Here is a 15,130-nt window from a genome sequence, read left to right on the forward strand (position 1 = left end):
TTGGGTGCTCCTGTGCCTGAGGCCAGCCCCACCCAGCTGCAATCCTCAGAGAGCTGACAAGAGACCTAAAGGCTGGAGGCTTATAGCCATTATAAGGCCCTGAGCCTAACAACCTGCCACACTGGGGGCCTACTCACTTAAAAGAAATACTGCAACACAAATGTGGTATTAGAACTTGCAGCCAACTGTGCTGGGGCTCCCCACACCTGATAAAGAGACTGAAGGGCCCACAACAACTACAAGCAGCTGAGCATTACAACAGCTGGCCAGGAGCATAACTCGGCCTCCATGGGCGCCTACAGGGAGAGCAAACAGGCCACGACAGAAGGACACACGTAGCCCACATAGGGGTCACCCCTGGAACATTGAGAACTGAGGGAAGCACACTGCAGGCCTCCTAAGCCATCACTTACATAAAGTCACCTATCCAGGTGCAGGAGACGTAGCTGACCTACCTAATATGTAAACAAAAGCACACAGAAAGAGGCAAAATGAGGATGCAAAGGAATACATTCCAAGTAAGGGAACAGGACAAAACCCCAGAAAAGGAACTAAGTGAAACAGAAATGAACAACCTACCCAACAGAGAGTTCAAACAAAGAGTGTTAAGGATGTTCACTGATCTGGGGAGAAGACTAGATGATCTCAGTGGGAATGTCAACAAAGAAATGGAAAATATAAAAAAGAACCAATCAGAAATGAAGAATACAATACTGGAAATGAAAAATTCACTAGAGGGACTCAAAAGCAGAGTAGAGGATACAGAAGAACGGATCTGTGAGCTGGACGAAAGACTAGAAGAAATTACCCAAGCTGAACAGGTAAAAGAGAAAAGAATTAAAAAGAGTGAGGACAGTCTAAGGGACCTCTGGGACAACATCAACCACACTAACATCCGTGTTATAGGTGTCCCGGAAGGAGAAGAGTGAGACAAAGGGGCAGAGAATCTATTTCAAGAAATAATAGATGAAAACTTCCCTAACCTAAGGGAGGAAACAGACATCCAAGTACAGGAAGCACAGAGAGCCCCAAACAAGATAAACCCATAAAGGCCCACACCAAGACACACCATAATCAAAATGTCCAGAATTAAAGATAAAGAGAGAATCCTAAAAGCCGCAAGAGAAAGTCAAGTTACATACAAAGGAAACCCCATAAGACTATCAGCTGACTTCTCAGCAGAAACCTTACAGGCTAGAAGAGAATGGCATGATATATTTAAAGTGCTAAAAGGAAAAAACTTACAGCCAAGAATACTCTACCCAGCAAGGTTATCATTCAAAATGGAAGGAGAGATCAAAAATTTCCCAGAAAAGCAAAAATTAAAGGTTTGTCACCAAGAAACCAGTGCTACAAGAAATGTTAAAGGGACTGATTTAAGGGGAAAAGAGAAGACCACAAATAGGAAAAAGTATCTATTTCCATGATAAGAGGGTAGAAAGTGGTTAGATATGATATCAAAAACATAAAAGGAGGGAAAAATGGAGTTAAAGAGTAGAGCTTTCAGACAGAGGTCAAACTAAAGAGACCATCAATTCTGTATAGAAGAAGAAAGGAACAGAGAAGGACTACTAAATCACTGAGAAGAAAAAAGTTAAAAAATGGCAGTAAGTACATACTTATCAATAGCTACTTTAAATGCTCCAATTAAAAGGCATATGTTGGCTGACTGGATAAAAAAACAAGACCCATATATATGCTGCATACAAGAGACACACTTCAGACCTAAAGACCCTCACAAACTGAAAGTGAAGGTATGGAAAATATACTCCATGCAAATGGCAATGAAAAGAAAGCTGGGGTAACAGTACTCATATCAGACAAAATAGACTTTAAAACAAAAACTGTAAAAAGAGACAAAGAAGGGCATTACATAATGATCAAGGGAACAATCCAACAAGAGGATATAACACTTGTAAATATCTACGCACCCAATGTAGGGGCACCTAAATATATAAAGCATTTATTATCAGACATAAAAACAGAAATAGACAGTAACACAATAATAGTAGGGGACTTTAACACTCCACTTACACCAACGGATAGATCATCCAAACAGAAGATCAATAAGGAAACATTGGCCTTAAATGACACACTAGAACAGATGGATCTAGTAGATATATACAGAGCATTCCATCCAAAAACCGAAGAATACACGTTCTTTTCAAATGCACATACAACATTCTCCAGGATTGATCACATATTAGGCCACAAAACAAGTCTCCATAAATTTAAGAAGATTGAAATAATACCAAGCATCCTTATTGACAACAACGGTATGAAACTAGAAGTCAACTATAGGAAGAAAATCAGAAAAGCCACAAATAGGTGGAAATTAAACAAAATGCTACTGAACAACGACTGGGTCAACAAAGAAATCAAAGAAGAAATCAAAAAATACCTGGAGACAAATGAAAATGAAAATACGACATGCCAGAATTTATGGGATACAGCAAAAGTGATTCTAAGAGGGAAGTTTATAGCAATACAGGCCTATCTCAACAAACAAGAAAAATCTCAAATAAACAATCTAACAATGAACCTAAAGGAACTGGAAAAAGAAGAACAAACAAAACCCAAAATCAGTAGAAGAAGGGAAATAATAAAAATCAGAGCAGAAATAAATGAAACAGAGACTAAAAAAGCAACAGAAAAAATTAATACAACCAAGAGCTGGTTCTTTGAAAAGGTAAACAAAATTGACAAACCTTTAGCTAGATTCACCAAGAAAAAAAGAGAGAAGGCACATATAAGTAAAATCAGAAATGAAAGAGGAGAAATTACAGCAGACACCTCAGAAATACAAAAGATTATAAGAGAATACTATGAAAAGCTACATGCCAACCAATTCGACAACCTGGAAGAAATGGATACATTCTTAGAATTATACAACCTTTCAAAACTGGATCAAGAAGAAGTAGAGAATTTGAATAGACCAATCACCAGTAAGAAGATCGAAACAGTAATCGCAAACCTCCCCAAAAATAAAAGTCCAGGACCAGACAGCTTCCCTGATGAATTCTACCAAACATTCAAAGAAGACTTAATACCTATCCTTCTCAAACTCTTCCAAAAAATTGAGGATCGGGGGAAGCTCCCTAACTCATTCTATGAAGCCGACATTACCCTGATACCAAAACCAGACAAGGACAACACAAAAAAAGAAAATTACAGGCCAATATCACTGATGAACATCGATGCAAAAATCCTCAACAAAATACTAGCAAATCACCTACAACAATACGTTAAAAAGATTATACACCATGATCAAGTGGGATTTATTCCAGGGATGCAGGGATGGTTTAACATTCGCAAATCAAACAACGTGATACACCACATTAATAAAATGAAGAATAAAAATCACATGATCATCTCAATAGATGCAGAGAAAGCATTTGACAAGATACAGCATCCATTTATGATAAAAACTCTGAATAAAATGGGTATAGAAGGAAAGTACCTCAACATAATAAAGACCATATATGAGAAACCCACAGCTAATATCATCCTCAATGGCGAAAAACTGAAAACCATCCCTCTAAGAACAGGAACCAGACAAGGATGCCCACTGTCACCACTCCTGTTTAACATAGCACTGGAAGTCCTAGCCAGAGCAATCAGGCAAGAGAAAGAAATAAAAGGGATCCAAATTGGAAAGGAAGAAGTGAAACTGTCACTATTTGCAGATGACATGATTTTATATATAGAAAACCCTAAAGAATCCACCAGAAAACTTTTAGAAGTAATAACCGAATATGGTAAAGTTGCAGGATACAAAATCAACATACAAAAATCCGTTGCATTTCTATACACTAACAACGAAGTAGCAGAAAGAGAAATTTAGAATACCATCCCATTTACAATTGCAACAAAAAGAATAAAATACCTAGGAATAAACTTAACCAAAGAGGTGAAAGAGCTGTACATGGAAAACTATAAAACATTGCTGAAAGAAATTGAAGAAGACACAAAGAAATGGAAAGATATTCTGTGCTCTTGGATTGGAAGAATTAACATAGTTAAGATGCGCATACTTCCTAAAGCCATCTATAGATTCAATGCAATCCCTATCAAAGTTCCAACAACACTTTTCACAGAAATAGAGCAAAGAATCCTAAAATGTATATGGAACAACAAAAGACCCCGAATAGCTAAAGGAATCTTGAGAAAAAAGAACAAAGCTGGAGGTATCACACTCCCTGATTTCAAAATATACTACAAACATATAGTAATCAAAACGGCATGGTACTGGCACAAAAACAGACACACAGATCAATGGAATAGAATCGAAAGCCCAGAAATAAACCCACACATCTATGGACAGCTAATCTTTGACAAAGGAGCCAAGAACATACAATGGAGAAAAGAAAGTCTCTTCAACAAATGGTGTTGGGAAAACTGGATAGACACACGCAAAAAAATGAGTAGACCCTTACCTTACACCATATACAAAAATTAACTCAAAATAGATTAAAGACTTGAATGTAAGACCTGAAACTATGAAACTTCTAGAAGAAAACATAGGCATTACGCTCTTCGACATCGGTCTTAGCAACATATTTTCAAGCACCATGTCTGACCAGGCAAGAGAAACAAAGGAAAAAATAAACAAATGGGACTACATCAAACTAAAAAGCTTCTGCACAACAAAGGAAACGATCAACAAAACGAAAAGACAACCTAACAATTGGGAGAAGATATTTGCAAACCATACATCTGATAAGGGCTTAATCTCCAAAATATACAAAGAACTCATGCATCTCAACAACAAAAAAACTACCAACCCAATTAAAAAATGGGCAAAGGACCTGAACAGACATTTCTCCAAAGAAAATATACAGATGGCCAACAGACACATGAAAAGATGTTCAAAATCATTAACTATCAGGGAAAGGCAAATTAAAACTACAATGAGATATCACCTCACCCCCGTCAGAATGGCTATAATTAACAAGACAGGAAACAACATGTGTTGGAGAGTATGTGGAGAGAAGAGAACTCTCATACACTGCTGGTGGGAGTGTAAACTGGTGCAGCCACTATGGAAAACAGTATGGAGATTCTTCAAAAAATCAAGGATAGAACTACCATATAATCCAGGTATTCCACTGCTGGGTATTTATCCAAAGAACTTGAAAACACAAGTGCATAAAGATACATGCACCCCTGTGTTCATTGCAGCGTTATTCACAATAGCCAAGACTTGGAAGCAACCTAAGTGCCCATCAACGGACGAATGGATAAAGAAGATGTGGTATATATACACAATGGAATACTACTCAGCCATAAGAAACAATGAAAGTCAGCCATTTGTGACAACATGGATGGACATTGAGGGCATTATGCAAAGTGAAATAAGTCAGAGAGAGAAGGTCAAATACCGTATGATTTCCTTCATTAGGTAGTAGATAATAACAACAACAAACAAACACATAAAGACAGAGATTGGATTGGTGGTTACCAGAGGGGTAGGGCGTAGGGAGGAGGGTGAATGGGATAATTTGGTACATGTGTGTGGTGACGGGTTGTAATTAGTATTTGGGTGGTGAACATGATGTAATCTATGCAGAAATAGAAGTATAATGATGTATACCTGAAATTTATACAATGTTATAAACCAATGTTACTGCAATAAACAAAAAATAAAAATAAAAAAAAAATTGACAAGAGGTCAGAATGTCTGGGTCTTATTCCTAGTTTCAATTTTGCCATAAATTATGCTTTCAGTAAGTCATGCAAGGCCTTTAGAGCCTAATTCTTTCATCTATTAAGTGAAGGGCATGGGCTAAATCAGTATTTCCTAAAGTGTGATTGATACATGAGGTATGTTAGGCAGTACATAGATGAACTTTTTAATTCCTACGCATATGATGCTGTTTTAGTTTGTAATAGAAATAAATATAAGAAGCACATCAAATATATGCTTTCACAGATAGTATCACTTAAAACAAGGATAATATTTTACATGGTTACTTTTAAAGTATATTTCATATAGAAGTCAATTTAACATTAAATTAGTAAATAATGTTTTAAGTGGTACAAGATATAGAAAATATTATGAAGATTATGAACAAATGAGTAAAATGCTGCTGGTGAGGGTATAGCTTGATGAAAACTTGCTTCGAGGACTGGGAACCAGAGCCATGAAGGGGTTGCCCTCGTACAGTGAAGGGTACAGCAATGGAAGGGAATCACTGGGCAAACAGGACCAGAATGACTATCATTTGAATTGAGGAATGAAAATTCAACAGCAACAAAAGGAAATTTAATGCAATATAAGTTCAGATTCATCAAATAAGGGAGATCTTTTCCTTCACTTCTGTTTGGAGATAGAGACTATAAAGAAAATTCCCTCCATAAATAAAGAAAACGCCTTCACTCTCACCCACAAGGCTACACATGTGTCAAGAGCCCAGCTGCAGGGTTGTGGTACAGACGGCAGGTGCTTGGAGAACACTGTGGGGCGAAGCACGAAAGTAGGAGGCTGAATCTCCAGGATGAGAGGCTGGGATACACAAAACACTACAGAACTTCTCTTTTCCAAGCAGTTCCTTCAAATTTTTGTCTGCCTGCTCTTTCTGGATTGATTGAATTAAAGTCAAAGGTACAAGTACCTTCCCAGGATCCTGCCTGAACCAATAGAAGTAGTAAATTGTTTCCTTTTGATAAATACAACTAAGAATGATATGTGCTCTTTCCTGGATAGTCAGGAATGAAGGACTCTGCTCCAATGTATATGGGCTGCTTATGCTTGTTTAAACAGAGAACCACAGACAAAGGAGATTTATTAATGCTGACTCTTTTTTGAAAGAATATATTTACTTTTTACAATCCCCCTAGGTGAGCATGGTAGCTCTAACCACTCTTCTATAACTTTCAGATTTATGGAGAAGATTACTAGGATCTGTTCTTTTTATTCATATCTCCAAAATCCACCAACTCACAGCATAGCTGCCAAAAGATGATGATGAATGAAATTCCTAAGGACTTCTCCATTTTTCTCTCATTCGACTCACGAGAACTCAGATTGGAGTCTGAGAGCCCTCAGGCACTACCAAGCCAAATAACTTCTTTATCTGAGTTCATATTCATACTTCTATTGTCCCAGGACACTGAGAGACTCCTCAGCCAACCAGAAATTAGATCCATTCCCCTGTGCACATATTCACTCAGCTACTCCTGCTCTCTGAAGAGATAACATGGAAAGAGGACCATGTCAGGACCACATGCAGATTGGTTGGAGAGCTACACCTATCGTTTGTTCTCTAGATTGTTCTCTTTCCTTTTTTCTTCTATAAAATTCTTGAGCATATACCATGTACAAGTTATAAATTGAATAACTAAAAAGCATCCCTCCCCCAAGGAAAACATACAGAGGTTCTTTTCTCTGTTCTCCATGCAGAAACCTGCTAAATGAGCTTCTATGTAGGAATCTAATTATTGACACTGTAGTTCAGAATAATGATCTTATATCTGAGCCCTACTCCATGAAGCTTGTGTGGATTCATCTTACAATTTACATTAAAATATACCAGAAGCAAGAAATTATTATTTTTCTGTGCATAACACCTATGAGATAAAGAAATCAATAAGAGGGCTGGCCCCGTGGCTTAGCGGTTAAGTGCGCGTGCTCCGCTACTGGCGGCCCGGGTTCAGATCCCGGGCGCGCACGGACTGATGCACCGCTTCTCCAGCCATGCTGAGGCCATGTCCCACATACAGCAACTAGAAAGATGTGCAACTATGACATACAACTATCTACTGGGGCTTTGGGGAAAAAAAAGGAGGAGGATTGGCAATAGATGTTAGCTCAGCCGGTCTTCCTCAGCAAAAAGAGGAGGATTAGCATGGATGCTAGCTCAGGGCTGATCTTCCTCACAGAAGGAAGGAAGGAAGGAAGGAAGGAAGGAAGGAAGGAAGGAAGGAAGGAAGGAAGGAAGGAAGGAAGGAAGGAAGGAAGGAAGGAAGAAGGAAAGAAAAAAAGAAGAAAGCCATACCGTCTGTTCAGATAATTGGATAGGATAAGGTCAATGTGGAATAAAGGAAGACTCCCAGTCATAACCATAACAAAACAACATAATCAGTAGTGGGAGAGTGGAGACTTAAGCTTTGATCTATACTCATAATTTTCTTGTTTTTTTTCTTGAATTATCTTCACTGCCTCATTCCATCTATATCCAAAAATAACCACTATTAGTTGAAAAATTATTTTCTACTAATGCCATCCACTCATTTAATTAATTTAACTTAATTTAATCTTTATAACTATGTGATGACTTATATGCTATTATAGATGCTTAAATGTAGATGCTCTAAGTTTAAGTAATTTTATCCAAGTCACATCATTTAGTAGTTCAGGACTTCAATGTCTATGCCTTTAATCACAACACAAAACCTGCTAGTCACTGATTGCAAGCAAGGGAAATGTCTACATCAGAAAACAAACTTAACAGTATATTCCTGTAAAAGAAAGTGAACACCACAGACAAATCTAGATTCAAGCCTCATAAGGGAAGGTCTTTTGGTGTCTGCATTGGTCTGTTTTTTCACTTACCTCATGTTTAGTAAATAATTGTATAATGAACAAATTCAATGTGTGTCTATTAGAACAATTAGGAATAAGAAAAATAAAAGTTTTTATTTTACTTTCACTTATTCTTTCTTTGACGCTCTTCCTTACTTTAAGTCAATCCCGGTTTCTGACCTATATTATTTTCCATCTTTCTAAGGAACTTCTTTTAATAACTCTTGCAAGGCAAGTCTATTGGCAACAAATTGCCTCAATTTTTGTTTTCCTGAGAAAGTCTTTATTTCTCCCTCACTTTTGAAGGATGATTTCACAAAGTACAGAATTTGGGGTTGGTGTTTTTTTTTTCTCTCAAAACTTTAAATATTCCACTCAACTCTGTTCTTGCTTACATGGTTTCTAAAAGAAGTCAGTTGTAATTCTTATCTTTGTTCCCTACAGATAGGGTTTTTTTTTCCCTCTAGCTTAATTCAGGATTTTTTGGATACTTTTGCTTTTCTGTGTTTGAAAATGATATGCCTAGGTGTAGTTTTTTGGCATTTATTCTTCTTGGTGTTCTCTAAGCTTCCTGGATCTGTGGTTTGGTGTCTGATACTAAATTGGAGAAATAATCAGTCATTACTGTTTCAAATATTTCTTCTGTTCCTTTCTCCCTTTCTTCTCCTTCTGGTATTCCCATTAAGCGTATGTTACACCTCTTTAGTTGTTCCTCATCCTTGTATATTCTGTTCTATTTTTTTCCAGTCTTTGTTCTCTTTTCTTTTCAGTTTTGGAGGTTTCTATTGAGATATCCTCAAGCTTAGACATTCTTTCCTCAGCTACTTCCAGTTTACTAATAAGCCCATAAAAAGCATTCTTCATTTCTGTTAGTGTTTTCGATCTCTTGCATTTCTTTTTGGTTCTTTCTTAGAATTTCCATCTCTCTACTGACATTGCCCATCTGTTCTTGCATGATGCCTACTTTATCCGTTAGGGACCTTAGCATTAGTTGTTTTAAATTCCTGATCCGATGATTCCAACATCTCTGTCACGTCTGGTTGGTGCTTGCTTTGTCTCTTCAAACTGTATTTTTTGCATTTTGGTGTGCCTTGTAATTTTTTTTTGATACCTAGACATGATGTACTGGGTACAAGGAGATGCTGAAATAGCCTTTAGCAATGTGGTGGTGAGGTGTGGGGGGAAGGGAAGTGTTCCAGGATCCTATGTATAAGGCTCAGTCTTTCACTGAGCCTGTACCTCTGAACTGTGAACTTCAAAAGCATTTCTCTGTTTTTTCTCCTCCCCCAGGAGAGACAGAATGGCTCAAACTGGCTGGAGTTGGGTATTTCCCTCCCCCCAGGTCAGTTAGGCTCTGACAATACTCCAGCAGGTTAGGTGCTAGTTAACCTGTTTCCCCTAAGGGCAGGCCTTGTTAAGGATAGGTGTTCTGGTGCATTTCAAAATAGTTCCTACCCCACTCCCTTACCAGAAACATTAGAGGATTTTTCTCCAATATTTACTGTGGGCACCTAATTGATCTCCTGGAGGTAAATCTCACAATATTGTGGGGTGCCCCTATGACTGTGTCCCCTGGAGATTTTAACTCTCAGACTCGTCCACACTGAGCCACCAGCAATTCACCAATTACAGCTCAACTCTTCCTACTCCAGCACTGGTTCCTGCTGCAGTTTCTACTCATGACTCTCTGCTCCAGAAAGCTGTGACTCCTTGTTTTTGCTGTCTTTTGTCCTGTGTCCTCCCCCTCTACAAATCCAAGAACAGTTGTTGATTTTTCATTCTGTTTACTTTTTTGTTTGTTGTGAGGACAGAGTGGTGACTCCAAAGCTCCTTACATGCAGAACAGAAACCAAAAGTCTTAGTTTTTTAATGACCTTTGTTTTGACATAAGCAGAGCTTGTAAACTACAGAAAATTAGAAATACAAACAAAGAAAGAAACAAAAATAAAAATATCATGTTTGTACGACCCAGAGATGACCATTTTTAATACTTTAGTATATATCCTTCCTGTTTTTCTCAGTTGATATCTGCCTTTCAAATAAATGTTTATCTCATCTAATACTCAAACCATACTTAAATTTCTCTAATTGTCCCGTGAAAGAGTATCACAGTTAATTTGTGCAATCTAGGACTACATGTAGCATATAGGCATTCTGTCCCTTAAGTCTCTTTTCTAGAATACCAATAGTTGAAGAGCCTGGGACAGATGTCCTGCTGCCTCAGAGTGAGTGTGCCTGCCAGTGTCATGCTGGTGTAACAGTCTGAGCAGTGATGTTCTCCAAAGGAGCAGTTGTGGAAGGCAATAGAAGAGTTGGTGCAACATCTGGAAAGGTGTCTTGATGTGGAGCATGGATAAAGTGGTAAAGCAGATGTCACCTCACAGAATGCTTTCTGAGAACTTGAACAGCCATTAAATGAGGACTAAAAACCTTTCAGGGGGAAAGAAATTTATCAGATATTGTCATCAACCCCATCAACTGGTTGTTTTTCCACTTAGTCGACATTCTACTGGTGATTGGACTCCAGACAGAGATGATCTCTCCCTTTCAATCAAAATTATCATCTACTCAGCAATAGGAATGCAACATGACAGTCTTACCCTTGGGAATAGCCAAATGTAGCAGTTAACTTTATGTGCCAAGTGAGGATATCTCTATGTTATATAGACATATAGGCTTAAGTTAAAACTTAACCATGTCCGAGACATACTAGCTCACTTGTGAAATTACATACAACATAAAAAGTAATGCTCCTGCTTCACCTCCTAAGCCTCCTTGACAACCTCCAGGTGCAGGTTTATGTACTGGCTGCAAGTGCCTGGGGAACACAGTGCACCCACCACACAGATGTAGAAGGCTGGATCACTGAGCTGGGCAGCTGTGATGTGCAGGGAGCTGTGCTTGGTAGTTGTATCCAGAGTTGCTGTGTACATTCCATTTGACTTTTTGCTATCACTGTAAGTCATGGTTATCAGGGAAACAGGACCTCTCCCAGTGTCCTGTTTGTACCACCTTAAGTTGTTAAAGGGGCTCACTGTGTAATTGCATTGAAATGTGCAGTTCTCTCCCTCAAGGATGATCAGGGATGGAGGACTCTGTTCCACTTGGTTTTTGCCACTCACCCCTATACAGAAAGCAAAGTGAGATTTTAGAGATAGATCATGCATTCTTAACACTTTCTAATTTGCATCCCTTCCCTCTCTCCACAATGAATCCCAGGTGAGTTATAAAATTCTTCCCTTGCCTACCCCCAATACAATACACCTTTGCTGAAAATCCTAAAAAATTGTTCCCTGGACTTCCTGTGTCAATGTAACTAAAACTCTTCATTAACTTACAACAAAAATGAAGCCACAAAACCACCAAGGAAGTTCTCGGATGCTTCTCCATTCTTCTTCTGTCCTGGGCTGCCCTCAAAAGCTGGCTTGTCTATTCTACATCTTTTTTTTTTTTAACATTGAACAGAAGGATTCTCAGAGTGTACGCCCAGCCAATCAGACAACACATGCCCAGTCAATCAGAAAACAGATTTTGCTATCCTATACACAATCGTACTTACAGGCAGGGCCCATGCAAACACTGCCACCTTGGGGTCAGAGCCACAGATCCTCAAAACCTCTGATGAAGCTTCTTGCTAGGTTTCCTCCTCACTGTTTGCAACATGATGTAGAATATCAGCCCCTATATGTCTGTATAAGCACAGTAAATTAGTACTTAAAAACGTGTTTGAAGACCTCTGTCTGAATTGTAGCTGTGTGTGAAATTAGATAGGACAGTCAAGCCTCAGCTTTCTGATTTCAAGATAGGTGCACTAACACTTACCTGACCATTTTTGAAAGATTTAAAAGACATGATGCAGGCTGTTAGCAAGAGAGTGGAATAGAAAGTCCTAACTCTCTTTCTTACATAGAAACACAGATTTAACAATGCTATGAGTACCAAAATACCTTGAACATAAATTCAGAATCCAGCTAAGAAATAAAAGCACCCCAGAGGAACACAAACTGAGAGCAGTCACACTTATACAGATAAGAAGAGTAATTTCACTTTACCCACATCAGTCCCCCCACCAAATCAGTTTAGCTCAGTACCAAGAAGGTAGCCTAGGCCTGTGATTTCTCCCATGAGAAGGGGGTAAGGGGGAGGGGGCAGGGAGTGAGATTGGAGAATGCACCTGGCCCCCTATCCTCTCAGGACACCCTCTGTGGGGCTGATTTCTGTCTCACCTCATAATGAGCACTGAAGGATATGCAAAGCCCAATCCCTTGAGACAGTAAGGAACAAAGGAAAGGGGAGGGCGTCCCCTTACAGCCAGTGCTGCTCTGTGAGGTTGGAAGAGCAGAACTGAGATTTTTCCTCCAGAGGGAGGGAAGGAAGCAAAGAGGGCCTTATCGCCAGCATTTCAAAGTGCCTTCTGTGTAACTGCTTTCTATCCTGCCTCAGACCAAGTGCTGAATAACCAGCAGATCCTGGTCCCTTGGGACAACTAAGAATGCAGGAAATGGGAGGGCATCATTGTACAGTCAGCACTGCTCTGTAAGGTTGGGAATAGGTGCAGAAGCGAGGTTTTATCTCCACAAGGAAGAGAAGAAATTGAAGGGGTCCTTATGCCCAATAATTCAAAGCACCCTCTGTGGAGCCAGTTTCTACTCAATCTCATAGTTAGCACTGAATGACTGGCAGAGTTTGTCCTCTGAGACGGCGAGCAACAAAGAAAAAGGGCACATGGTATTATAGCTGGCACTGTTCTGCAAGATTTGTAAAAAGCACAGAACTGAGCTGTTTCTTCCAAAAGAGAGGGTAGGAAGCAAAGGGGGCCTTGACCAGCCTTTCAGTGCACTCCCTGAGGGGTTGGTATCTATCTTGTCTCATGTTGAGCCCTGCTGACCATTGAAGGTCTCTCCCAGTCAAAATCGGACCACAAAGACTGGGAGAGATAGCTGATTCTTCACACGCTCAAACAACAAAGCAAACCTACAAGGAGCATAAAGAATCAAAAAAATATGATACAATCAAAGGAAGAAAATAAATCTTCAGTAACCAACTGAAAGAAATGGAAATCTGTGAATTGCCTCACAAAGAATTAAAAATGGTCATCTTAAAGAAGCTCAATGAATTACAAAAGAACACAGATGGACAACTAAAGAAAATCAGGAAAAAAATACATGAACAAAGTGAGAAGTTCAACAAAGACATAGAAGTAATAAATAGGAACCACACAGAAATACTGAAGCTGAAGAATGCAATGTTGAACTGAAAACTTTTCCTAGAGGGTTAGAAATCAGACTTAACCAAGCAGAATAAAAGTCAGTGAACTTGAAGAAAAGTCATTTGAAATTATCCAGTCAGAGGAACAAAAGAAAAAAGAACAAAAAACAGTGAAGAAAGACTACAGGACTTATGAGACCAAATATACACATCATGGGAGTCCTAGAAGGAGAAGAAAGACAGAAAGGGACAAAAAGCCTATTTAGAGAAATAACGATGGAAAACATCCCAAATCTGGGGACAGAAATGGACATCCAGATACATGAAACCCGAAGAGTCCTAACTAGGTTGATTTTAAAGTGATGCACACTGACAGCTATTATAATCAAACTGTCAAAAGTCAAAGACAGAGATAATTCCGAACTTGGTAAGAGAAATTACTCATTACATGCATCACTCCCTCAATCCATGCAAGGGAGCACCCATAGAACTGTCAGAAGATTACTCAGCAGAAATCTTACAGGCCAAGAAATAGTGAGAGGATACATTCAAAGTGCTGAAAAAGAAAAACTGACAACCAAGCATACTATACCCAGCAGAGCTGTCCTTCAGAAATGAAGGAGAGGTAAAGACTTTCCCAGACAAAGAAAAACTGAAAGAGTTCATCACCACTAGATCTGCCTTACAATAAATGATAAAGACAGTTCTTCAGTCTGAAACAAAGTGACATTAATTAGCAAGAAGAAAACATAAAAAGTGTAATAGTCACTTGTAAAGGTAAATATATAGTCAAATTCAGAATACTCTAATACTGTAATGGTGATGCATGAATCACTTAATTCTAATATAAAACTTAAAAGATGAAAGTATTATGAATAACTATAAGTACAATAATTTGTTAACAGATATACAACATAAAAAGATGTAAATGTGACATCAGTAACATAAAGCATGTAGAGGAGAGAAGTAATAGTGTAGACTTGTTATATGCAAACAAAGTTGCTATCAGCATAAAATAGGTTGTTATAACTATAAGGTGTTTTATGTAAGCCTCATGGTAAACAAAAATAAAAAACCTATAAAAAGTAGACAAAATACAAAAAGAAAGGAAGCAAATCATACCACTACAAAAAAGAATCCAATTACAAAGGAAGACAGTAAGAGAGGAACAAAGGAATTATGAAACATTATAAAACAATTAACAAAATGGCAACAATAAGTCCTAACCTTTCAATGATTAATTTAAATGTAAATGGACTAAATTCCCAATATTGTCCCAATGGACAAAATACCCACTCTGAAAACATAGAGTGACTGAATGGATTAAAAAAACAAGATCCACTTATGTGCTAACTGCAAGAGGCTCACTTTAGCTTTAAGGACACACATAGGCAGAGA

The 15,130-nt window shown here is 38.4% G+C and overlaps 1 gene segment (V, D, J or C); it reads right to left on the minus strand.

Moving 5' to 3' along the window:
* Positions 1-11,289: 11,289 nt before the first annotated feature.
* On the minus strand, positions 11,290-11,914 carry LOC131405515 (T cell receptor alpha variable 10-like). The segment is given in 2 exon segments: positions 11,290-11,648; positions 11,863-11,914. Coding segments are annotated over 2 exon segments (411 nt in total).
* Positions 11,915-15,130: the final 3,216 nt, after the last annotated feature.

The sequence above is a fragment of the Diceros bicornis genome, chromosome 5 (assembly GCF_020826845.1).
Source record: "Diceros bicornis minor isolate mBicDic1 chromosome 5, mDicBic1.mat.cur, whole genome shotgun sequence".
NCBI lineage: Eukaryota > Metazoa > Chordata > Mammalia > Perissodactyla > Rhinocerotidae > Diceros > Diceros bicornis.